We start from the raw sequence: 27,891 nt of genomic DNA, 5'->3' as shown, positions 1-27,891 counted from the left end.
CAACTCTTGCATTTCAACGAAAGAAATTCAAAATGAACTTTGAAAAATCAATAAAATGTAACTGTGACAAGTTAAACCACAAACAAACTATATTTAAATATTACAACTCTTGCATTTCAATCAAATAAATTAAAAATGAACTTTTAAAAAACAAGAAAATGTAACTGTGACAAGGTAAACCACAACCAAACACTACTGAAATATTGCAACTCTTGCATTTCAGCGAAAGAAATTCAAAATAAACTTTGAAAAATCAAGAAAATGTAACTGTGACAAGGTAAACCACAACCAAACACTACTGAAATATTCCAACTCTTGCATTAAAATGAAAGAAATTCAAAATGAACTTTGAAAAATCAGGAAAATGTAACTGTGACAATGTAAAACTGAGTCTCTCAATCCCCGTAAAGCTCTTTTAAAAGATACAAAAACTACTTATTTAACACAAAAATTTCGTTTTTAATGACCACCAAGTAAAGAAAAACCACACGGAATCAGGCAACTGAGTCTCTCAAACCCCTTAAAGCTCTTTTAAAAGATACAAAAACTACTTATTTAACACAAAAATTTCGTTTTTAATGACCATCAAGTAAAGAAAAATCACACGGAATTAGGCAACTGAGTCTCTCAAACCCTGTAAAGCTCTTTTAAAAGATACAACAAATGACCACCACGTAAAGAAAAACCACGCGGAATCCGGCAACTGAGTCTCTCACACCCCTTCAAGCTCTATTAAAAGATAAAAAAAATACTGATTTAAAACAAAAATTTCGTTTTTAATGACTACCAAGTAAAGGAAAACCACACGGAATTAGGCAACTGAGTCTCTCAAACACTGTAAAGCTCTTTTAAAAGATACAACACATGACAAACAAGAACAGAAAAACCACAGGGAATCAGGCAACTGAGTCTCTCAAACCCCTTACAGCTCTTTTAAAAGATAAAAAAACTCCTGATTTAACACAAAAATTTCGTTTTTAATGACCACCAAGTGAAGAAAAACCACATGGAATCAGGCAACTGAGTCTCTCAATCCCCATAAAGCTCTTTTAAAAGATACAAAAACTACTTATTTAACACAAAACATTTTTTTTTAATTACAAACAAGTAAAGAAGAACTACACGGACTCATGCAACTGAGTCTCTCAAACACTGTAAAGCTCTTTTAAAAGATACAAAAAATACTTATTTAACACAAAAATTTCGTTTTTAATGACCACCAAGTAAAGAAAAACCACACGGAATCCGGCAACTGAGTCTCTCAATCCCCGTAAAGCTCTTTTAAAAGATACAAAAACTACTTATTTAACACAAAAATTTTATTTTTAATGACTACCCAGTAAAGAAAAACCACACGGAATTAGGCAACTGAGTCTCTCAATCCCTGTAAAGCTCTTTTAAAAGATACAACAAATGACCACCAATTACAGAAAAACCACTCGGAATCCGTCAACTGAGTCTCTCAAACCCCTAAAAACTCTTTTAAAAGATACAAAAACTACTTATTTAACACGAAAATTTCTTTTTTAATGACCACTAAGTAAATAAACAATACTCGGAATAAGGCAAATGAGTCTCTCAAACCACATAAAGCTCTTTTAAAAGATACAAAAACTACTTATTTAACACATAAATTTCGTTTTTAATGACCACCAAGTAAAGAAAAACTACACGGAATCAGGCAACTCAGTCTCTCAATCCCGTTAAAGCTCTTTTAAAAATTAGACAATCTAAACAACGATAAAGCACTAATCTCGTGGAACTCAATCCCCATTTAACTCAACCCCCGTGCAACTGAACCCCCTTGTAACTGAACCCCTGTATAACCGAAACCCCCGTGTAACTGTACCCCCTTTAACTGAACTCGCATGCAACACAACCCTCCCTGCAACCCATCTCCCTCAAAACACTTTTCAGTCATTTCTCGTTAAATTGACAATACGCTCCAAAACATCACTTGTGTATTATACAGTACATAATCATGGCATCTCCTCCAATTCACAAATCCCATTACCCCTTTTTATGCAAAGGTTAATCAAACATCTTCGATTGTAAAAGCATTAAAAAATTTTCCACTCACTAATTACCCCTTTTTTGCAAATGCTAAACAAGAAAAAAAAACTGTCTGCTTTTCAAAAACTTGTCCGTTAAAACTCGAAACAAGACGCGCTGGTTTTATAATACAGGTTTAATTAATTGCGTAAATCTCTTGGCAAAGAGTGTAATGACCTGTAGAATAGAATTACCTACCAGAAAAACCGGAAGGAAAGTAAAGTCGTAGAATCCAGACGAGAGATACTACTGGAAGGGGGCCTAGTTGCCCTCCATTTTTTTGGTTACTTAAAAAGGGCACTAGAACTTTTAATTTCCACTCCAATGAGCCCTCCCATGATATTCTAGGACCACTGGGTCGATACGGTCACCCCTGGGAAAAAAAAACAAATAAAAACGCATCCGTGATCTTTCTTCTGGCAAAAATGGAAAATTCCACATTTTTGTAGATAGGAGCTAGAAACCTCTACAGTAGGGTTCTCTGATACGCTGAATATGATGGTGTGATTTTGATTAAGGTTCTATAACTTTTAGGTGCTCTTTCCCCCTTTTTTTCGAAAATAAGCCAAATTTTCTCAGGCGCGTAACTTTTGATAGGTAAGATTAAACTTGATGAAACTCATATATTTGAAATCAGAATTAAAATCTGATTCTTTTGATGTATCTATTGGTATCAAAATTCCATTTTTTAGAGTTTTGGTTACCATTGAGCCGGGTCGCTCCTTACTTACAGTTCATTACCACGAACTGTTTAAGTTCGTGGGGGTCTGTTTAAGTCTGTTTTCAAACAGATCGTTACCACGAACTGTTTGAAAACAGAAATTTCTGCGGCAGTCACTTAATGCTCTAAGGCTTGACTTGCATACGGCAGATTTGCTTTTCAAGGTGTGGGAGGGGGATTAGAGCGTTCTGTTCGGTGTTTTGGACCATGAAAAATTAATGGTTTATTTTAGAATTCATACTTCCTGGCATTTGTACCCTCTTTGGGCAAAAAGTAAGTTTTTGTGGCACAAAATGGAAGATTATACCGCTTTGATATTGACCTTCTTCATTGGTCATGGCTGCAGCGGTAGCTGCAACATCTAGAAAAGAGGCAACCACGACCCATAATAACCATAGGTTTAAGAAAACACGTTTTGATATAATACAAAATAAAAATGCGTAAAATAAAGCAAAGTAAAACCAGTTTTAAAGATAAGAGATCAACAAGTGTAGTAAAAAAGAAATAACAATAAACAAAGTGCTAATCAGACGATAAAAGGAAAAAATACTAATTCACAAGGAAAAATACACAATCTAAGAAATATACCAAAATAAAATATCTTAGTGTGTTTCTTTCCCCAGACTATGGTAATAACATTTTATTTTTTCCAGTATAGGCAGATGAAGATCAGAAATATCTCACCTATCATAGAGCTGCTTTTCCATCGGGGTAAATTTAACAAAAAAAAATTAAAAGTGCTTTTATTTTTATCAAGGTTGCAGATGGGGAAATAGAAAAGAAAAAAGTGACGAATTAAGAAAGGAAAAATTGAATATAAATAAAAAGGAAGTAAAAATGAAAAGTATAATAAGGAAAATAGGAAAAAGCAATAAAAATGCACTATAGCGAAGTTTAAAAATGCACTTAAGGCGATAAAAATGCACTAGGGCGAACAAGGATTGGCCAAGAAGGACGATCTTTGGTAATATGTCATCCTTCATCAGCAGAACGTGTCCTAACCATCTAAACCCTTCTCTCGTTATAGCCATACAAAGCGGGATAGAACATTATTTTTCGTACACCTTACTATTTTAAATAGCTGAAATTTGTAAATTAGTCTCTCTAAAAATAGGCCTTGGCGGAAAAAATTCAGACAGTCCTTATGGGACAAATTAAACTTCATTCCAACTCATGTACAGCAGACTCTGGCTCAAGGACAAGCAAAAACCACTCCGGTTAGGCCGAAGAACTACTTGTAGCTTTCCGGAACATTTTGCTTACCCACTAATTTGGCATTGAGGTACATTCATGGATCCGCAGCCATTCATGGGTGTCAATTGGAGGAAAAGGAGAAAAATTTAGTAACTTACCGTACTGGCGTGAATCCACGGAAATATGGGAGTAGCTTTCCCCCCTTTGTTTTCAAACATCTTTTGAATAAAGTATTTCGGCCTTGATTTCCACGTGTCACGACCTGAGACCAAAACCATCCTATTCTGGATCCGCAGCCATTTAGGGACGTCAGTTGGTAGAATAGGAGGAAAAATTTAGTAAATGGCTGCAGTGGCGTCAATTCACGGATATATAGGTGGAGCAGTCTCCCTTTGATTTTGGAAAACACCTTTTGAAAAAGGTGTTTGAATATTTTTTTAATTCTACAAAAATTACAAAAAATAAAATTTGCCACAAACGATACAATTTGCCCCACCCTAGATTTTTGAAAATACATATCCTCCCTCCCCTTATTTTTGTGAAATGCCGCTATTGCCCCTGAAATGTCAATTGGCAACATTGTATTTTGGATTGACACTTCTTCCTCAAACAAACGCTTACAAGCTTCCTGTCGGATGAACCGATTCTTTAACATGTCATTCATTGGTTTTAGCGGATATTCAATTAACTTATTGGGCGAATTTCATTGTTGAAATATTAGGGCTCAATTAAAAATGTGTTCCTCAATAAATTGCTGGCAGGTTCTAGTAAACAGTGGAATCAAAAACGATGTAGAAATCCTATTGTCTCGTCAGTTCACATTTGTTTGGTAAATCGTGAACAATATGAGACGAAGAACAACGGAGGAATAGTAAGAATCATTTTTTAGTTATTTCCATGGGATCCTGCGGGGGTTCCAAGGAAAATCAGGATTACACCATGTCATTCCCAACATTAATAATAAGGATATGTCTAAAATTGCGCTTCAGGGCTTCTGTGGGGTGGTAGAAAAGACTTTTTTCTAAGGTATTCTTATCCGCTTCCGTTGGAGAAGGTCAAAAGGGGAACATTAAGTTTAAAACCTTGGGGTCCTAAACAAATAGCAAGGAATTAAGGTCTTCAGATTATTTTATCGCCTTCAGTAAGGGAGTATCAAAAAAGTTTAGAAGTTGGGAATGAAGTTTAAAGTTGTATAATGCCTTGTAAATAAAGTTTTATGTTTCGAAATTGAAGGTCAATATGCAGTGAAGGCTAATGGAAGAAAAGTTAGAAATTGATACATGGGGATGACTTCCAGAATGACAAAATGCCTCCTGAGAAGAAAGATATGGGGAATATATCTAGGAAATGAAACCATGCAAGAATAGTATGAGCTTTTAAGATCATGTTTAGACGCGTTCTCGGGCGATTCTGTTTCGAAAGACAATTATCCCCTTGAGATAACAGTAAAAGTTTTGAACGGTACGGTTTTTCTCTCCGTCCATTCTGCATAAAGTTGATTCATTTTCCATATGTTACAGAACTGAAAATACGAAATTATTAAGCATGTTGCGGGATCAGTTTTTATAGGTGTAAAGTAAGAGCTAATCATTAAATCAATATTATTGCTGACAGGGAGACCAGGGATTTGTGTTTGGAAGACCCTAGGTCCACTTTGATTCTCTGATCATACAAAGCTTCCAATCAATAAAGGTTAAACCAACCCATCGTTTTACTAGAAAATGGTCAGGGGATCAAAAAGGAGCCACGGGCTTGATTTTGTCCTCCAGTCAAACAGGTTGAAAACCTTTTTAATAGATGTTGCAGTATGCCTTCCTTTACGCTGAAAGTTAATGGTGAGAGGGTCGGGGAGCCCATTTGTCTACTTTGTCTCTAAGCATACAGACCGAAATTCTGTGTATGCTTCTGTGTATGAATTCTTTGTTTCAAACAAGTCGCAACTTCCTGCTGAAACACTGGTGGTAAAGGGGACAGTAAGTGATGGATCGGTCAAAGATGCACTTTATGGCTCCTATAATACAGACCGAAGTTTGTGCACCATTCCGGCTTGAACAAGATGCCATGTGCCTATGTTTTAAAAAAAACTCGGGGGCTTATTGCAGGGTCCAAAGGTCCACGTTGGCTCTGTATTTAAACCGATTGGAAATATTTCCAACCTCCTAGTTAAAAAAGAAAATAAGAAGTGCAAAACCCCCACCTTTCAGTAAGAATAGTTAGCTTGGGATGATTAGAGGAATTTTGAAAGGGTTGCTTTCTCCAGGACCAATGCCCCACTTTGTGTTTCTAATCATGCGGATTAAAAACTCTTACATGATTTTACATCAAACAAGGTATGACAACCGAACTTTCTGCCAAAAAGTTGCAATTTGAGGAGATCTTCACGGGCCGCGGGCTAAGTTTTTGCTTCCAATCACACAGGTTGGAAATGCTAGCACGATTTCACTTCAAGTATGGTGTTATTTACCTTCCTTTCTGCTAAAAACCCGGTAAATAAAAATCTAAAAAAAATCTATTTGTTATTCAAAGATATGTACTTATTTCTGAAGAGACAAGTCAACCACAGCACATCTTGAGCAGGTGAACTTTTTGCTCAGGTAGAAATTGATTTTGTCTCCCCTGTTTTCATTTGAAAGGAGCTCTCTATTCGGAAGCATAACCGTCAGAGGCACTGCTCTGGCGTTGCGTTGGTAAAGAGTCAGGTGCCTTCAAAGTATATTTCCCTAACTATTTCGTTTGTGCGGGGTAGCCGTAAACACTTAAAAAGGGGCTCACTATGTTTGAAATTGACAATTGAAGTGCTTTTTTTAAGAGCCAAAATGATTGAAGGGGCAGCCAGCCCCTCTCCCGTATCGTTTTACTTTTATTCCCTCTGTATTCTCCGAGAATATCTGATCAAAATTTTGAGACAGTCGTTTTTCTCAGAACAGTCGGAACGTCGAATAAATGTGCCTCTGCGGGTGAATCGAGCCGTAAAACCCCTTCGGCAAAACCGTTAATTATGCAAAGTGTGAATTGCTTATGAGTCTTGTAGTGAAAAAAGGGGGACGTTTTGATCTTAGGGGTCGGATTTTCTTAAAACTCTTAGTGATCACTCTCAGGGCTAAAAGAGCCACATGTTTTTAAAGGAAAGAGGAGGATGTTTAGGGGCCAAAAATAGCCAAAATTACTTTTTCCTGATCAGTTCGAAACTTACCACCAAAAGTCCAGAAGTTTCTTTTTTAAGACAAAAAAAGAACTCTTCCTTATAGATGACTTTTTCGTGCATTTATTTGAACCGACAAAGAGTTAAAGCAATATGGAACATTAAAAAATTATTTAAATAAAATAGCCTAGTCTTGTATTGTCTATATTATTTTGATTTACAAAAAAAGTGGTAAAACAACTTTGTCATATAAATTTTGGTGCAATATATTTTAATCTGTAAATTTTGGCACGAAGTATCTTATCCTTTTGGTGCAAGTTACACCTGTAGGATTGCCGCAATATTGCTCGATTAGCAGGTTAAAGCAGGTAAAATTAACAGGTTAATGAGGTAATTCTAAACAACACTTACTAAAAATAAGAATCTTTGAAGATTTTAGACTTTTCAACGACGTTAACAAAGGTTGTGAAAGAAAATATTGTAGAAGTCAAAGGCTTCCAAATTTAAGATCATCTTATGTGGTTACCAAGTTTTATTATCATACTGACTTCGATATGTTTATATTATTAGTTTGAAAAACTTTTCCCATAACGAACAGAAATTACAATAAATAGCCAAGTCAAACTCAAAACGAGAAACAATTAACTTGAGTAGGGATGATAACCCCTATGTCTTCTCAAGACCAGAACACAATTTCAGCTTTACTAAAAAAAAAATAATCAAATGACCGATGACTGGCAATTAAATTGACATATACTGACATTTCTTCATTAAGGTTTTGATTTTTTTTCATTTATGAAAGTAAGAAAGGTGAAAATAACTCAAACGTGTTTTGTTTTCAGCAAAGTGCAAATCGTGTTCTGGTCTTGAGAAGGCATGGGGGTTAATCAGCCCTACTGATGATAACTTTTGATTGTTTTGAGTTTGACTCGGCTATTTATTGTAATTTCTGTTCGTTTTGAGTTTCATTTATTTATTGGTAGTGATTTGTGGTAGTTTTACACCTGGAGGATTATTCTATTATACATCTGCTTATTTTTGGCTTAATGTTGCTGTTTATTATTGTTTGAAAAACTTGTCTTGTGGAAAAAGTTTTTAAAATTAATTTCTTTTCGTTTTTTATTGACATACTCTTTTTCATGGAAAAAAATAAATAAATATTTTAGATCTTTTCAATTTTTTCTCTATACGAATGCATAGTATGGGTTACTATTTGTATGTTGGAGAAACCTTTTCAACAATTTTCAACCCTCATATAAACAGCATTTTTTTAAATTTAGTTTTATAGCTTCTGAAGTTGACCTGAAAAATAAAAGTTAATATTATTCCCAAAAGATTCTATCTATGCTCTTTTACAACCTGGATACACTTACACTCTTTTATTTATTGATTTAAATAACTTTTTCCAAAAAATAAATTTTGCAAAGAAAAGTAAAGAACTCCATTAAACAAAAAATGAGCAAAATTAAAATTAAATAATCTACAAAGCGTGAAACTACCACAAATAACCATCGATAGATAAATGAAACCCAAAACAGACAGAAATTACAAAAATTAACTGAGTCAAACTCAAAACGAGCAAAAATTAACATAAGTTGTGCGCAAAACCCCTATGCCTTCCCAAGGCCAGAACAAAATTTGCACTTTACTGAAAAAATATAAGTGTTTTTACTTTTATAACTTTAAAAAATCAAATAATATTAAAGATTTTGATTACTAAATATCAGTATATGTATATTAAACTGACAACGCACATTCATTTGAAAAAAAAGGCACTAGCCCTTTCAATTTCCAATTGAATGAGCCCTTTTGAAGTTTCCACGACAACGCTTTCAATAAAAACTTTATATGCCCCAGGGCATAACTTACAATCCTTGCCCTGAGAATTGCGGTGGAGGGGTTGTCATCCTTAAATACCTAATTTCCAAAACTTTCAACTACGTTGAATAAAATCGTTATCTAAAAATGTTGATTAGATGTGTTTGGGGAAAGATGGGCGTGAGAGGGGGGTTGGTCACCCTCAAATCACTTTCGACTATTAAAAAGGGTACTATCCCTTTGAATTTCAAACTGAATGAGCCCTTTTTCAAGTTTCTACGACAAATATTTCAATAAAAACCTTATATGCCCCCAGGGCCAAACTTACAACCCTTGTCCTGAGGGCTGTGGGTAAGTGTCCTCCTCAAAAATATATTTTCTATCTGGAAATCAACTACGCTGAACAAAACGGCTATCTAAAAATTTTGATTGGATCTGTTTGGGGGAATTATGGGCTTGGCGGGGGGCTAGTTGCCCTCCAATAACTTTCGACTATTAAAAAAGGCACTAGCCCTTTGAATTTCCAATCCAATGAGCTTTTTTTGAAGTTTCTACGACAACACCTTCTTTAAAAACCTTATATACCCCAGGGCATAACTTAAAACCTTTGCCCTGAGGGCTGTGGGGGATTGTCCTCCTCAAAAACATATTTTCTATCTGGAAATCCACAACGCTGAACAAAATGGCTATCTCAAAATTTTGATTGGGTGTGTTTGGGGAACCGATGGGTGGGGGGGGCTAGTTGCCCTCCAATCACTTTCGACTATTAAAAAGGGTACTAGCCCATCGAATTTCCAATTGAATGAGGCTGTTTTGAAGTTTCTGCGACAATGCCTTCTATAAAAACCTAATATACCCTCAGGGCATAACTTGAAACCCTTGCCCTGAGGGTTGTGGGGGAGTGTCCTCCTCAAAAACATATTTTCTATCAAAAACATATTTAAATCAACTGCACTGAAAAAAATGGGTATCTCAAAATTTTGATTGGATGTGTTTGGGGGAATGATGGGCGTGGGGTGGGCTAGTTGCCCTCCAGTCACTTTCGACTGTTAAAAAGGACACTATAACTCTCAATTTCCAATCGAATGAGCCCTGTTTGAAGTTTCTACGACGACCCCTTCCATATGAAGTGCCCAGCTCTAAAAGAAAAAAATAATAAATAGTACATTGTGCCAACATCGTTCTTATAATCCAATCACTTTCGACTATAAAAAAGGGTACTAGCCCTTCGAATTTCCAATTGAATAAGGCTGTTTTGAAGTTTCTATGACAATGCCTTCTATAAAAACCTTATATGCCCCCAGGGCATAACTTAAAACCCTTGCCCTGAGGGTTGTGGGGGATTTTTCTCCTCAAAAACATATTTTCTATCTGGAAATCAACTACGCTGAACAAAATGGCTATCTCAAAATTTTGATTAGATGTGTTTGGGGAAATGATGGGGGTGGGGGGGGGGGTAGTTGCCCTCCAATCACTTTCGACTATTAAAAAGCGGACTAGCCCTTTGAATTTCCAATCGAATGACCCTTTTTTGAAGTTTCTACTACAACGTCTGCTATAAAAACTTTATATGCCCCCAGGGCATACTTAAATCCCTTGCCCTGAGGGTTGTGGTGGAGTGTCCTCCTCAAAAACATATTCTATATCTGGAAATCAACTACGCTGAACAAAATGGCTATCTCAAAATTTTGATTGGATGTGTTTGGGGGAATGGTGGTCGTGGGGGGGGGGCTAGTTGCCATCCAATCACTTTCGACTATTAAAAAAGGTACTAGCCCTTCGAATATCCAATCGAATGAGCCTGTTTTGAAGTTTTTACGACAACGCCTTCTATAAAAATCTTATATAGCCCCAGGGCATAACTTAAAACCCTAGCCCTAAGGGTTGTGGGGGAGTGTCCTCCTCAAAAACATATTTTCTATCTGGAAATCAACTACGCTGAACAAAATGGCTATTTCAAAATTTTGATTGATGTGTTTGGGGGAATGATGGGCGTGTGGGGGGGGGGCGGGCACTATTTGCCCTCCAATCACTTTCGACTATTATACATAGTACATTGTACCAACATTGTTCTTATATGCCCTCAGGGCATAACTCGTGTTTGGAGGAATGATGGGGGGGTTGGTCTAGTTGCCCTCCAATCACTTTCGACTATTAAAAACGGCACTAACCACTCCAATTTCCAATCGAATGAGCCCTTTTCGAAGTTTCTACGACAACTCCTTCGATACGAAGTGCCCGGCTGAAGAAAAAAAAACACATATTGTGCCCACATCGTTCTTTACTTAGGCAGCGCTAGCGCGGTGCCTGTGATCAAACAGTTCGTGGTAATGAACTGCAAGTAAGGAGTGACCCGGCTCAATAGTAACCAAAACTCTAAAAACCGAAATTTAGACTCTTTCTCACAATTTTTTTTTAAACAATTAAAAAACTTTAGCGTAAAGACCGAGGCGTTGAAGAGGGGACAGCCCCTTTCATATGCGGAATAATTTCTGTTCGTTTTAAGTTTTAATGTCGCTCCTTACTTTCAGTTAAAAAAAACTTTTTTTTTTTATTTAATTTAAGTTGTAAGATCAGAAGTAGTAACAGTAGTATCTCCAAAAGTTTCAACTTAATACCCCCAGTCGTTCTCGATATATTTCTGAGAGGTCTTATTGCCAACTATTTAAAACAGTGCTTTTTGATTTATTTTAAAGCAAAAATTAGTTTAAAGCATAATAGGCCAATTGCATGTTTATAAGGGGTTGACAAGCCTAGTAACCCTAAAAACATAGTTGCTGGGTTGTTCTACTGTGCTGAAAAAAAAATGACTGTCTAAAAATTTTGACTGGATGCGTTTGAAAAATGAATTTGTTTGAGAGAAGGGCTGCCTGCCCTCCAATCTCTTGTTACTTTTAAAAAGGGCACCAGAAACTCGCGCTGTAATTGGAGTGCAAAAGAGATGACTTCCCTCTTGATATATCCAGTAAAAACATTTTAAACAAGTAAAAACAAAGTGAAAACATTTTAAATGTATTTTATTTTCAGTAAAGTACAAATTATGTTCTGGTCTTGAAAAGGCAGGGGGCTTGTCAGCCCTACTCATGTTAATTTTTGCTCGTTTTGATTTTGACTCAGTTACTTATTGTATCATAGGTAGCGCACTAGCGTTGCCTAATTAAAGAACGATGTAGCCACAATGTGTTTGTTTTTTTTTCTTCGACAGGCACTTCGTATCGAAGAAGTTGTCGTACAAACTTCGAAAAGGGCTCATTCGATTGGAAATTGGGATGCCTAGTGCCCTTTTTAATAGTCGAAAGTGATTGGTGGGCAACTAGCCCCCCCCCCTATCCACGCCCATCATTCCCCCAAAAACATCCAATAAAATTTCGAGATAGCTATTTTGTTCAATGTAATTGATTTCCAGATAGAAAATGTGTTTTTGAGGAGGACGCTCCCCCACAACCCTCAGGGCAAGGGTTTTAAGTTATGCCCTGGGGGCATATAAGGTTTTAATATAAGGTGTTGTCATAGAAACTTTAAAAAAGGCTCATCCGATTGGAAATCAAGGGGCTAGTGCCCATTTTAATAGTCGAAAGTGATTGGAGGGCAAATAGCCCCCCACGCCCATTATTCCCCCAAACACATCCAATCAAAATTTGAGATAGCCATTTTGTTCATCGTAGTTGATTTCCAGATACAAATATGTTTTTGAGGAGGAAACTCCCCCACAACCCTCATGGCAACGGTTTTAAGTTATGCCCTGGGGGCATATAAGGTTTTTATAGAAGGCATTGTCGTAGAAACTTCAAAAAAGGCTCATTCGATTTGAAATTCAAAATGGCTAGTGCCCTTTTTAATAGTCGAAAGTGATTGGAGGGCAATTAGCCTCCCCTCCAAGCCTTTCATTTCCCCCAACACATCCAATCAAAAAAAACAAATGTTTTTTTTTCTCCATACCCGGGCGCTTCGTATCGAAGGAGTTGTCGTAGAAACTTCGAAAAGGTCGATTGGAAATTGGAGTGGCTAGTGACCGTTTTTATAGTCGAAAGTGATTGGAGGGCAACTAGCCCCCCCTCCCCCCCCCCCCTCCATCCCCCAAACACAACCAAACATAATTCTGTAATAGCCATTTTGTTCAGCGTATTTGATTTACAGACAGAAAATATCTTTTTTCGGAGCAAGGGTTTTAAGTTATGCCCTGAGGGCATATAAGAACAATGTTGGGACAACGTCCCATATATTATTTTTTTACTTCAGAGTAGGACACTTCTTATGGAAGGGGTCGTCGTAGAGACTTCAAAAGGGGCTCATTCTATTGGAAATCGAGAGTTCTAGGTCCCTTTTTAATAGTCAAAAGTGATTGGAGGGCAACTAGCCCCCCCCCCCCCCACGCGCATCCTTCCCTCAAACACATCCAATCAAAATTTTGAGAGAGCCATTTTGTTCAGCGTAGTTTATTTCCAGATAGAAAATGTCTTTTTGAGGAGGAAACTCCCCAACTACCCTCGGGGCAAGGGTTTTAAGTTCTGCCCTGAGGGCATAGAAGGACGATGTTGGCGCAATGTATTATTTATTATTTTTTCCTTTAGAGCTGGGCACTTTATTGGTCGTTGTAGAAACTTGAAAAGGGGCTCATTCGATTGGAAATTGAGAGTTATAGTGCCCTTTTCAATAGTCAAAAGTGATTGGAGGGCAACTAGCCCCCCCCACGCCCATCATTCCCCAGAAGTCATCCAATCAAAATTTTGTTCTAGGGCCCTATATAAGAACAATGTTGGCACAATGTACCATATAATATTTTTTACTTCAGATCAGGGCACTTCATATGGAAGGGGTCATCGTAGAGACTTCAAAAGGGGCTCATTTGATTGGAAATCGATATTTCTAGGACCCATTTTAATAGTCGAAAGTAATTGGAGGGCAAATAGCCCCCCCCCCACTCACGCCCATCCCTCCCCCAAACACATCCAATCAAAATTTTGAGATAGCTATTTTGTTCAGCGTAGTTGATTTCCAAATAGAAAATATGTTTTTGAGAAGGACACTCCCCACAACCCTCAGGACAAGGGTTTTAAGTTATGCCCTGGGGCCATATAAGGTTTTTATAGAAGGCGTTGTCGTAGAAACTTCAAAACAGGCTCATTCGATTGGAAATTCGAAGGACTAGTACCCTTTTTAATAGTCTAAAGTGATTGGAGGGCAAATAGCCCCCCCCCCCCTCTACGCCCATCATTCCTCCAAACATATCCAATCAAAATTTTGAGATAGCCATTTTGTTCAGCGTAATTGACTACCAGATAGAAAACACGTTTTTGAGGAGGACATTCCCCCAGAACCCTCGGGGCAAGGATTTAAAGTTATGGCCTGGGGGCATATAAGGTTTTTAAAGAAGGCGTTGTCGTAGAAACTTCAGAACAGCTCATTCGATTGGAAATTCAAAGGGCTAGCGCCCTTTTTAATAGTCGAAAGTGATTGGAGGGCAACAACCCCCCCACGCCCATCATTCCCCCAAACACATCCAATAAAAATTTGAGATTGCCATTTTGTTCAGCGCAGTTGATTTCCAGATAGAAAATATATTTTCGAGGAGGACACTTCCCCACAGCCCTCAGGGCAAGCATTATAAGTTATGCCCTGGGGGTATAAGGTTTTTATTGAAATCTTTGTCGTAGAAACTTGAAAAGGGCTCATTTCATTTGAAATTCAAAGGGATAGTACCCTTTTTAATAGTCAAAAGTGATTTGAGGGCAACTAACCCCCCTCTCACGCCCACCATTTTCCAAACCACATCCACTCAAAATTTTTAGATAGCCATTTTATTCAACGTAGTTGAAAGTTTTGGAAATTAGGTCTTTAAAGATGACAACCCCTCTCCCCACAGCCCTCAGGGCAAGGGGTGTAAGTTATGCCCTGGGGCATATAAAGTTTTTATTGAAAGCGTTGTTGCAGAAACTTCAAAAGGGCTCATTCAATTGGAAATTGAAAGGGCTAGTGCCTTTTTTAATAGTTGAAAGTTATTGGATAGCGACTAACGCCCCTCTCACGCCCACCATTTTCCAAGACACATCGAATCAAAATTTTGAGATATCTATTTTGCTCAACGTAGTTGAACGTTCTGGAAATAAGATATTCTAGGATGATTACCCCCTCAAAGCCCTCAGTGCAAGGGTTGTAAGTTATGCCCTGGGGGCATAAAATGTTTATATAGAAAGGTGTTGTATAAATCATAGGCAGCACGATCGCGCTGCCTAAGTAGAGAACGGGGACACTCGAGAACGAGACAAGAAACGGGGACTAAGTAAAGAGGAGGACAATCCCCCACAGCCCTCAGGGAAACGGTTTTAAGTTATGCCCTGGGGGCATAAAAGAGCGATGTTGGCACAATGTATTATTTATTAATTTTTTTCTTTAGAGCAGGGCACTTCGTATCGAAGAAGTCGTCGTAAAAACTTCGAAAAGCGCTCATTCAATTGGAAATTGGAGTGCCCTGTGACCTTTTTAATATTCGAAAGTGATTGGAAGGCGACTAACACCCCTCTCACCTCTACCATTTCCTCAAACATGTCATATCAAAATTTTGAGATAGCAATGTTGTTTACCGTAGTTTAATGATTTGGAATTTTGGTCTTAGAGGATGACAACCGCCCTATCAGACCGGTGGGTAAGGGTTGCAATTTATGGTCTGGGGGCATATAAGTTGTTTATTGAAAGCATTATCGTTTCAAAAAGGGTTCATTCGATTGGAAATCGAAAGTCCTAGTGCCCATTTTAATAGTCGAAAGTGATTGGAAGGCTTGACATTTTTATAGTAAAGATCGAAGTGGGTATAATCTATTATGTTTTGTTGCTATTTTTGCTTAGACCCGGGCACTTCGTATTGAAGGAGTTGCCGTGGGATTTGAAAAGGTCTTATTCGATTGAAAATAGAAAGGGCTGATGCCCTTTTTAATAGTCGAAAGTGATTTAAGGGCAACTAATCCCTCTTCCTCTCCCGCCCTCCCACGCCCATCCTACCACGCCAACCCTCCCGTTTCTGCTCTTAAAATTTAACCAAATCAAAATAGCGTAAGTGTATCCAAGCTATCAAAGAAAGTAAACAGATTTTTTTGCGAATGGTATCAAGTTTTTCATTTCAGGTCAACTAGAGGAGGTATGAAACTAAATTAAACACTACTGTTTGTGTCCAGATATTTAAAAAGGTATATGTTGTCAAAAATTGCTGAAAATTTTTCTCCAGCATACAAATACAAGGCCAAACTATAAAGTATTAACAAACGGAGAGATTTAAAGTATTATTTTCTATTTCCCTGAAGAGACTATGTCAATATAAAAACGAACTGAAATTAATTAAAAAACTTTTTCCAGAAAATAAGTTTTTCAAAGAAAAGTAAAGAACTCCATTAAACAAAAAATGAGCAAAAATAAAATCAAATAATCTACCAAGCGTGAAACTACCACAAAGCAGCATCGATAAATAAATGAAACCCAAATTGAACATTAAATAACCGAGTCAAACTCAAAACGAGCAGAAATTAACATAAGTTGGGCACAAAATCCCTATGCCTTCCCAAGGCCAGAACAAAATTTGCACTTTACTGAAAAAAATATAAATTTTTTTACTTTTATAACTTTAATAAATTAAATAATTTTAACAATTTGATTACTAAATATCAGTATATGTATATTAAACTGACAATGCACATTCATTTGTATATTTTCAGTAAAGTGCAAATTTGTTTCTGGCCTTGGGAAGGCATAGGGGTTTTGAGCCCAACTTATGTTAATTTCTGCTCGTTTTGAGTTTGACTCGGTTATTTATTGTAATTTCTGTTCTTTTTGGGTTTCATTTATTTATTGATGCGGATTTGTAGTAGTTTCACGCTTGGTAGATTATTTGATTTTATTTTTGCTCATTTTTTGTTTAATTAAGTTCGTTACTTTTCTTTGAAAAACTTATTTTGCGGAAAAAGTTTTTTAAATTAATGATATAAATAAACAAAATTCGTTTAAAGTGTTTTAACTTTTTAAACTCTAATAAATTCAAAATTATTAAACTTTAAGGAATATATATATAAGTATATGTATACTAAACTCGCAATCCACAGCCATTTTTTTTTTTTCAGTAAAGTGCAAATTATGTTCTGGTTTTGAGAAGGTATGGGGGTTGTCAAAGACATAATTTCCAGACCTTTCATCTACACTGAACAAAATGGTTATCTCAAAATTTTGATTAGATGTGTTTTGGGAATTGACGGGTGTGGGGGGGGGTCTCTTGCTGCTCTCCATTCATTTTTGACTAATAAAAAGGGCCTAACACTTTCAATTTCCAATTGAATGAGCCTTTTTTGAAGTTTCTACGACAATAAATGACCATTTCAAAGTTTCTATCAGATGCATTACGGAAAAATACAATCTTTGGGGGTGGGTGGGGGTTGTTTTATCCGCTCCCAATCACTCTGAATTTTAGAAAGGGCACTATAATTTCTGATTACCAATCCAATGAGCGCCCTCCAAAATTTATACAGTCACCCTTTCTATATATACCTTATATACCCCCAGGGTATAACTTACCTTGCCCTGAGCGCTGTATGGGCGGGGTTTTCATCTTCAAAGACACAATTTCTGGTCCTTTCAATTATGTTGAACAAAATGGCTATCTCAAAATTGTGATCGGATATGTTTGGGGAAATGGTGGGCGAGGGAGGGGGTTAGTTGCCCTCCAATCAGATTCAACTATTAAAAAGGGCACTAGCCCTTTTAATTTCCAATCGAATGAGCTTTTTTCAAAGTTTCTACGACAACAAACGGCCATCTTAAAATTTCTTTCAGATACATTTCGGGAAAATACGAGGTGTGGGAGGGGGGTATCCACCCTCCGATCATTCTGAATCTTAAAAAGGGCACTAGAATTTCTCATTACGAAGTCAATGATCCTCCTCAGAAGTTTATACGATCACACTTTCTATATATACCTTATATGCCCCCAAGGCATAACTTACAAGTCTTGCCCTGAAGGCTGTCGGGGGTTGCCATCCACATAGACATAATTACTGGACCTTTCAATTATGTTGAACAAAATGACTATCTCAAATTTTTATTGGCTGTGCTCGGAGAAATGGTTGACGTGGGGGAGGGGGTGTAGTCGCCCTCCAATCACTTTTAAATATTAAAAAAGACACTCGCCCTTTCAATTTCCAATCGAATGAGCTGTTTTGAAGTTTCTACAACAGTAAATGGCCATCTTAAAACTAAAATCAGATGAATTTCAGAAAACACGAGGTGTGGGGGAGGTATCCACCCTCCGGTCACTCTAAATCTTAAAATGAGCACTATAACTTCTGATTACCAACCTAATGTGCTCCCTCCAAAGGTTGTACGATTGCCCTTTCTGTATATACCTTATCTGCCCCCAGAGCATAACTTACAACCCTCACCTACAGAGTGGGAGCCTAGGTGGAGTATCTTCTCAGCGCTTACGTGTTCAGAGAGGTGTCCCGCAAGGCTCCCTTCTAGGTGTCCGATAGGCTCAGTTCAATGATCTTGTTTTGGATCTGGGCCCTTTAGTGTATCCTACACTATTTGCTGATTACAGCAACTTCTTCATCACTGGCGCAAATTTACAATCGGCAATAACCTCTGCCCAAGTCCTTCCGAACAGAGTCCAGGCGTGGTGCCTTACGAATAACATGACCATGTATAGCAAAAAAAAAAGTCAAGTAGGATTATTTAAAACCCCCTACAACAAACAAGTAATCCAACCTGCTCTCGGTCTCCAGTACTCTTCCGACATCTTACCGCAATTGGAGGTTGCCAAGTTTCTTGGTGTATTTGTTAACTCATGCTTGTCATTCTCTAATCATATTTCTTACATCACAGTAATAACTTTGAGACAAGTAGGTATGATTAACTGTGTGAATTGTTTTCTTCCTCCTGACATCCTATTTACCCTCTATTATTCCTTAATTTTTTCTTATTTTTCTTGTTGCCGATCAGTTTGGGGAAATGAAACCGTGCCATTAAAGCAGTTTTTCGGCTTCCCCGTCTGTATCCAACCCATGATTTGTACTCAGATTTTTGTATAGCTCCACTAGATCAAATCATAAGAAAATTAAACTTATCGCTTGCTTACTCAGCTTTCCACAACAATCTTCCTCCTCAACTACTAACCTATTGTAATATTAACAATTCGGAAGCCCACTGTCTCCGTTCATCCCATATAGTCGGGGCGCCACGCTTGGCTATTTCGCCCATTTCAAGAAGGGGGTACGATGGAATGGGGTTATTCTCAAACATATACCAAAAATTAGCCTAAAAGACGCTGATACCGAAAATAAAACGGCACTTTAAAACAAGGGGGAGGGGGAGAATCTATTATAATTGGATTTGAACTTAAGATTTCTCGAAAAAGGCTATCTAGCGAGTAAAAAACGCAAAAACTGGTTTCAGACGTCATTTTCCGGTATCCTTTGCGTTGTTTTGACAGCTGTTGTTTCACAGGCAGCACATTGGCGCTACCTAAGTAAAGAACGATGTTGGCACAATATATTATTTATTATTATTTTTTTCCATACCCGGGTACTTCGTATCGAAGGAGTTGTCGTAGAAACTTCGAAAAGGGCTCATTCGATTGGAAATTGGAGTGGCTAGTGCCCTTTTTAATAGTCGAAAGTGATTGGAGGGCAACTCCAATCAAAATACATCCAATCAAAATAGCAAATCAAACACATCCAATCAAAATAGCAAAATAGCCTGAACAAAATAGCCATTTTGTTCAGCGTAGATGATTTCCAGATAGAAAATATGTTTTTGAGGAGGACACTCCCCCACAACCCTCGGGGCAAGGGTGCCTTTTTAATAGTCGAACGTGATTGGGAGGCAATTAACACCCCTTCCACGCCCACCATTTCCCGAAACACATCCAATCAAAATTTTAAGATAGCCATTTTGTTCAGTGTAGTTGATTTCCAGATAGAAATTATGTTTTTGAGGAGGACACTCCCCCACAGCCTTCAGGGCACGGGTTGTAAGTTATGCCCTGGGGGTATATACGGTTTTTATAGAAGGCGTTTTCGTAGAAACTTCAAAAAAAGCTAATTCGATTGGAAATTCAAAGGGCTAGTGCCCTTTTTAATAGTTAAAAGTGATTGGAGGGCAACTAACACCCCTTCCACGCCCACCATTTCCCCAAACACATCCAATCAAAATTTTGAGATAGCCATTTTGTTCCACGCAGTTTAAAGTTCAGGAAATTAAACCTTTGAGCAGGACAATCCCCCCACAGTCTTCAGGGCATGAGTTATAATTTATGCCCTGGGGGCATGTAATTTTTATTGATATCTTTGTAGGAGAAACTTGACAAATGGTTCTTTCAATTGGGAATTGGACGGGCTAGTGCCATTTTTAATATGCAAAAGTGATTTGAGGGCAACTAAGCCTTGTCTCACGCCCACCATTCCCCCCAAGAAATCCAATCAAATTTTTGGATTGCCACTTTGCTCAGCGTTGTTGATTTTCACATAGAAATTTTGTTTATGAAGAAGACACTCCCCCACAGCCCTCAGGGCAAGGGTTGTAAGTTATGCCCTGAGGGCATATAAGGTTTCTATAGAACGCGTTGTCGTAGAAACTTCAAAAAGGGCTCATTTGATTGGAAATTGAAATGGCTAGTGCCCTTTTTAGTAGTCGAAAGGGATTGGAAGGTAACTAATACCCCTTCCACGCCCACCATTTCCCCAAACATATCCTATCAATGTTTTGAGATAGCCATTTTGTTCCACGCAGTTTAAAGTTCAGGATATTATACCTTTGAGAAGAACACTCCCCCTACAGTCTTCAGGGCAAGGGTTATAAGTTATGCCCTGGGGCATATAAGGTTTTTATTGAAATCTTTGTCGTAGAAACTTGAAAAAGCGCTCATTCGAATGGAAATTCAAAGGGCTAGAGCCCTTTTTAATATTCGAAAGTGATTTGAGGGCAACTAACCCCCCTCTCACGCCCACCTTTTTCCACAAACAAATACAATCAAAGTTTTGAGATAGCCATTTTATTCAACGTAGTTGAAAGTTTTGGAAATTAGGTATTTAAAGATGACAACCCATCCCCCCCCCACAACCCTCAGGGCAAGGGTTGTAAACTATGCCCTGGGAGCATGTAAGGTTTTAATAGAAAGCGATGTTGTAAAAACATCAAAAAGTGCTCATTCAATCGAAAATTGAAAGGGCTAGTGCCCCATTAATAGTCGAATGTGATTAAAGGGCAACTAACCCCCCTCTCACGCCCACCATTTCCACAAACACATCCAATTAAAATTTTGAGATATCCATTTTGTTCAACGTAGTTCAAAGTTCTGGAAATTAGGTCTCTTAGGATGATAACCCTCTCAGAACCCTCAGTGCAAGGGTTGTAAGTTATGCCCTGGGGGCATATAAGGTTTTTTATAGAAAGTTGTTGTAAAAATTTCAAAAAGGACTCATTTGTTTGGAAATTGAAATTTCCCTTTTTAATAGTCGAAAGTGAGCGGAGAGTAATTGACCCACCTCTCACACCCACCTTTTCCCCAAACACATCCAATCAAAATTTTTAGATTGCCATTTTGTTCAACGTAGTTGAAAGTTTTGGAAAGTAGGTCTTTAAGAATGACAACCGCCCCCCCCCCCACAGCCCTCAGGGCAAGGGTTGTAAGTTATGCCCTGGGGGGATATAAGGTTTTTATTGAAAGCGTTGTCGTAGAAACTTCAAAAGGGCTCATTCAATTGGAAATTGAAAGGGCTGGTGCCTTTTTTAATAGTTGAAAGTGATTGGGGAGCGACTAACGCGTTTAAAGTTCTTGAAATTATGTCTTTTAGGATGATAACCCCCTCAGAGCCCTCAGTGCAAGGGTTGTAAGTTAAGCCCTGGGGGCATATAAAGTTTATATAGAAAGTTGTTGTAGAAATTTCAAAAAGGGCCCATTTAATTGGAAATTGAAATTGCCTCTCTTAATAGTCAAAAGTGAGTGGAGAGTAAATACCCCCCCTCTCGCGTCCACCATTTCCCCAAAAACATTAAATAAAAGTTTAGAGATAGCCATTTTGTTCAACGTAGTTGAAAGTTCTGGAAATTATGTATTTAAGGATGACAAACCCCCCAGAGCCCCAAGGGTAAAGGTTGTAAGTTATGCCCTGGGTGGCATATAAGGTTTTTATAGATGGTTGTCGTAGAAACTTCAAAAGGGGCTCATTCGATTGGAAATTGAGAGGGCTAGTGCCCTTTATAATAGTCGAAAGTGATTGGATGGTAACTAACCCCCCTGTCATGCCCACCATTCCTCCAAACACACCCGATCAAAATTTTTAGATAGCCATTTTGTTCAACGTAGTATAAAGTTCTGGAAATTATATCTTTGAGAATGACACCCCCGCAGCCCTCAGGACAAGGGTTGTAAGATATGCCCTGGGGGTATATAAGATTTTTATTGAAAGTGTTGTCGTAGAAACTTCAAAAGGGTTCATTTGATTGGAAATTGAAAGGGCTAGTGCCATTTTTAATAGTTGAAAGTGATTGGAGAACGACTACCGCCCCTTTCACGCCCACCATTTCCCCAAACACATCCAATAAAAATTTTGAGATAGCCATTTTGTTTAACGTAGTTGAAAGTTCTGGAGATTAGGTCTTTGAGGACGACAACCACCCTAACAGCCCTTAGGGTAAGGGTTGTAGTTTATGCCCAGGGGGCATATAAGGTGTTATATATTAGGTGTGTATAGAAAGCGTTGTCGTTTTAAAAAAGGGCTCATTCGATTGGAAATCGAAAAGCCTAGTGCCCTTTTTAATAGTCGAAAGTGATTGAAAGGCTTGACATTTTTATAGTAAAGATCGATGTGGGTATAATGTGTTAATTTTGTTGTTGTTGTTGTTGTTTAGACCAGGGCACTTCGTATCGAGGGAGTTGTCGTGGGGACTTCGAAAAGGGCTCATTCGATTGAAAATAGAAAGGGCTGATGCTCTTTTTAATAGTCGAAAGTGTTTGGAGGGCAACTAATCCCCCTCCCACGCCCTCCCTCCCATTTGCCCATTATGTTTAAAAACTAAATTTTGCCTTAAGATTAAATCAAAATGCACAGTGTTAGTGCTAATTCCCAATAAGGCATCTCAGCAGTACCCCAAGAACGATTGAGGGTATTATGTTCAAACTTTCGAAGCTACTTCTGCTCTTAAAATTTAACCAAATCAAAATAGTGTAAGTGTATCCAAGCTATCAAAGAAAGTAAACAGATTTTTTTTGCGAATGGTATCAAGTGTTCCATTTCAGGTCAACTAGAGGAGGTATGAAACTAAATTGAAGACTACTATTTGTGTCCAGATTTATAAAAGAGTGTATGTTACTAGAAATTGGTGAAAATTTTTCTCCAGCGTACAAATAGCAGGTCAAGCTATAAAGTCTTAAAAAAAAGAAAAGATTTAAAGCATTATTTTTTTTCCCTGAAAAGACTATGTCAATATAAAACGAACAGAAATTAATTTAAAAAAAAAATTCCACAAAATAATTTTTTCAAAGAAAAGTAAAGAACTCCATTAAACAAAAATGAGCAAAAATAAAATCGAATAATCTACCAAGCATGAAACTACCACAAACCAGTATCAATAAATGAATGAAACCCAAAACGAACCGAAATTACAACAAATAACCGTGTCAAACTCAAAACGAGCAGAAATAAGTTGGGCTCAAAACCCCTGTGCCTTCCCAAGGCCAGAACAAAATTTGCACTTTACTGAAAAAAAATACAAATGAATTTTCATTGTCAGTTTAATATACATATTTAGTTATCAAAATGTTAATATTATTTGATTTGTTAAAGTTGTAAAAGTAAAAACATTTATATTTTTTGTTTCAGTGTTTTGTTTGGTTTCTTAACCTGCGTCATTGCTGCCATTTTTCTAACTAATCGTGTAAGTTAGTTATGAAGACATTCTATGGCCTCTAGGCATGTCTGTCTCGTATTTGAGTGGAAACTGCACCTCAAACTTTTTGGAAGATGCATTTTGTTGCATGAAATACCAAAATGTGATAAAATGTCAAGTTTCGTAGTGTTCCTCCTCTCGCAAGCAATTGCTGTTGGTATTTTTCGAATCAGCATGGTGGGTTTAGGGGGAGGGGGTAGGCTAATTCTTGTACCTGCCCCGTTCCGTCGGGGTATGTTTCACATTTTCAACACCTGGCGCCCGGACTAATAGAACCTTTATAATCCCTAAATGTGTTTCTAGTGCTGCTCAGCAATCTCCCATTTACAAATCCATTATTCATTGGAACAAAATACCCTCAGTGTGGAGCTAGCCACAAGTTTCCGCACGCTGTACAATAGTGTAAAAAATACTTGACAATATAATTTAATCTTTCGACCAATGTTCTTTAATTACCCATTTTTTATTCTTCTATCCTTTTTTTGTCCGATTACAGTGTCACTTTATTATTTTTTTTTTTTTTTTTTTTTTTTTTTTTAGTGTTATGGTCCTTAACAGGTTCTCTTCTAGGATCGTTGTTATTATTGATATTATGTTTAGTTTTATTCGAATAAATTGAAATTGAATTGATTGCCCTGAGGGCTGCGGAAGGTTGTTATCCTCAAAGACATAATTTGCTGACCTTTCTATTACGTTGAACAAAATGCCTATCTCATAATTTTTATTGGATGTGTTCGGGGAAATTATAGGCATGGGGAGGGGTTGGTTGCCCTCCAATCACTTTCAACTATTAAAAGGGGCACTGGCTCTTTCAATTCCTAATCGAATGAGCTGTTTTCAAAATTTCGTCGACAACAAATGACCATCAAAATTTCTGTCAGATGCATTTCGGAAAAATACGAGGTAGTGGGGGGGTATTCACCCTACAATCACTCTGAATCTTAAGAAGGCCACTAGAGCTTCTGACTAACAATCCAATGAACCCCCTCCGAAGTGTATACGATCACCCTTTCTATACGTACCTTATTTACCCCCAGGGCATAACTTACAACCCTTGCCCTGGGGGCTGTAGGGGGGTTGTCATCCTCAGATACATAATTTCTGGATTATTCAACTACGTTGAACAAAATGTTGATTGAATGTGTTTGGGGGAATGGTGGGCGTGGAAGGGGGTTAGTTGCCCTCCAATCACTTTCGAAATATTAAAACGGGCACTAGCCCTTTCAATTTCCAATTGAATGAGTCCTTTTCGAAGTTTCTACGACAACTCTTTTGATACGAAGTACCCTGATCTAAACAAAAAAATAATAACAATAATACATTGTGCCCACATCGCTCTTTACTTAGGCAGCACTATTCCGCTGCCTATGACAGCTGATATATTAACCAGCCATTTTTTTGCAGTACAAGACCCGCGGTTTGCCGAGTAAGCACAGTTACAAGTTTCCTCACATTATTTGGTCTGGTTGCTTTAGCTATTGTTGTGAAAAACAATATCCCATCTCCTGATCAGCGACATCATCCAAGAGACTGTAAGTTGATATCTATCGTTTGTGCTTAATCACCTTTCCAGATGCTTCAATTCACGAAAGTTTTAGGGGGGTTGTGTTTCGAAATATAAGGGAGGAGGTCATATTTGTTGTTTTTTTTAGCGTTTTCAATGAAATTACCAAAAAAAGGCAGTTTTCTGTGAAAATTCTTCAAAAAAGGGGATTTTTCAAAATCTTGGGGAGCAAGAAAATCTAGAACGTACAACCCAGTGCTCCTCCCCATCTGACACCGCTAAGCCCTTTTTTTCTGAAGCCAACAGAAGAATTTAAAGAAAGGGGTAATTAGTAGAAAGGCCTCAGGAGGTCCCACCGGGAGTCCAAATATGGGCATAGAGTCCCTAGGGAGAGCACGTGGTTAATGGGGTCAATGACCTAAAGTCAGTAATTAATCAAATTGTTTCCGGGTAAAGTTTAATAATGTCTGACAGGTACTGTCAATCATTAATCAAATTGTTTCCAGGCGAAGTTTAATAATGTCTGACAGGTGATGTCAAGATTGATTGATATGTCACGAAAGGGGAATTAATTTGTTGTTTCTAAGGGGAATTATTGATTCAAGAAAGGGGAATTAATTTGTTGTTTCTAAGGGGAATTATTCATTCAAGAAAGGGGAATTAATTTGTTGTTTCTAAGGGGAATTATTGATTCATGAAAGGGGAATTAATTTGATGTTTCTAAGGGGAAGGTGGGGAAGAGATATATTGATTGCGTTATCGAAGGGAGAGAATTCCCGAGAAATTGATTACATAATCGGTAGAACCCTATAAGGAGCTCGTGACGGGAATCCATTTATGGGCATAGAATGACGTAATCAACTAGGACAAATGGATTTCTGAGAAATTGATTACATAATCGGTAGAACCCTATCAGAAGGTCATGACAGGAATACATTTATGAGCATAGAATGACGTAATCAACTAGGACAAATGGATTTATGAGAAATTGATTACATAATAGGTAGAACCCTATCAGAAGGTCATGACGGGAATTCATTTATGGGCATAGAATGACGTAATCGACTAAGACAATTGGATTTCTGAGAAATTGATTACAAAATCGGTAGAACCCTATCAGGAGGTCCTGACGGGAATCCATTTATGGGCATAGAATGACGTAATCAACTAGGACAAATGGATTTCTGAAAAATTGATTACATAATCGGTAGAACCATATCAGAAGGTCATGACGGGAATTCATTTATGGGCATAGAATGACGTAATCGACTAACACAAGCAAGTTACTTTCTTAATGTCCCCCCTAAACCCATTTTCCAACTTGAAGTACTTATCTCTTTCACCCACAACTATACTTTACAGCTTTTTGGATACCTCAACATCAAGAAATACTTTTCAAAGACCATTTCAGAGCAAGTTACATCCTCAATTTACCTCCTAAACCCATTTTCCAACTTGAAGTACTTATCTTTTTCACCCATAACTATACTTTACAGCTTTTGGGATACCTCAACACCAAGAAATACTTTTCAAAGACCATTTCAGAGCAAGTTACTTTTTTAATGTTCCTCGTAAACCCATTTTCCAACTTGAAGTACTTATCCTTTTCACCCACAATTATACCTTACAGCTTTTTGGATACCTCAACACCAAGAAATACTTTTTAAAGACCATTTAAAAGCAAGTTACCTTCTTAATGTCTCTTCTAAACCCATCTTACAACTAGAAGTACTTATCTTTTTTATCCTCAACTATACTTTACAGCTTTTTGGATACCTCAACATCAAGAAATACCTTTCAAAGACCGTTTCAGAGTTACTTAAGGTCTAAATATCCCTCCTAAACAAAATTTATAACATGAAGTACTTATCTTTTTCACTCACAACTAGACTTTACAGCTTTTAGGTTACTTCAACATTAAGAAATACTTTTCAAAAATCATTTCAGAAAAAGTTACTTTCTTAATATCTCTCCTAAACCAAAATTCCAACTTGAAGTACTTATATTTTTCACCCACAACTATACTTTAAATATTTTTGGATACCTAAAAAACAAGAAATACTTTTCAAAGACCATTTCAGAGCAAGTTACTTTCTTAATGTCCCTCCTAAGCCCATTTTCCAACTTCAAGTACTTATCTTTTTCACCCACAACTATAATTTACAGCTTTTTGAATGCTCCAACACCAAGCAATACTTTTCAAAGGCATTTCAGAACAAGTTCTTTTCTTAATATGCTTCTTAAACCAATTTTACAAATTCTAAATTTTTCCATAGTAGATAGAAAAAGTTATATCATAGCTGTGAATATTTTCTCGAAAGATAAGCATTTCTATTTAAATTTTAAATTTTCTCAATGAAGTGAAGAAAAGTTCAAATTCTCTTCTGAATTTTCTCAATGAAAAAGAAATTAGTTTTTATTCAATTCTATTTTTCCAAATAATATAAAAACTTTCCACTTTAGTTCAGATTTTTCTCAAAGGGATGAAAAATTTAAAATACTGTTCCAAATTTTCTCAACAAAGCGAAGAAAAGTTCA

At 37.3% G+C, this 27,891-nt stretch overlaps 1 protein-coding gene across 2 annotated transcripts in view; it reads left to right on the top strand.

Annotated features, from left to right (window-relative positions):
- The first annotated feature begins 4,774 nt into the window (after positions 1–4,774).
- The window catches only part of LOC148949580 (neprilysin-4-like), a 122,570-nt gene continuing 99,453 nt past the window's right edge, over positions 4,775–27,891 (top strand). For both annotated transcript variants that reach the window (XM_089093611.1, XM_089093610.1), the window contains exons 1-2: positions 4,775–4,838; positions 25,254–25,381. In XM_089093611.1, the coding sequence (XP_088949737.1) occupies positions 4,813–4,838; positions 25,254–25,381 (154 nt within the window). In that variant the 5' untranslated portion in view covers positions 4,775–4,812. The remainder of the gene's footprint in view (positions 4,839–25,253; positions 25,382–27,891) is intronic.

Source organism: Artemia sp. Qi Xiang Cuo, chromosome 8 (genome assembly GCF_049724085.1).
Source record: "Artemia sp. Qi Xiang Cuo chromosome 8, ASM4972408v1, whole genome shotgun sequence".
In the NCBI taxonomy this organism is placed as follows: domain Eukaryota; kingdom Metazoa; phylum Arthropoda; class Branchiopoda; order Anostraca; family Artemiidae; genus Artemia; species Artemia sp. Qi Xiang Cuo.
Note: the sequence above shows the minus strand (reverse complement) of the source record. Positions and strands in the feature narration are given on the sequence as shown.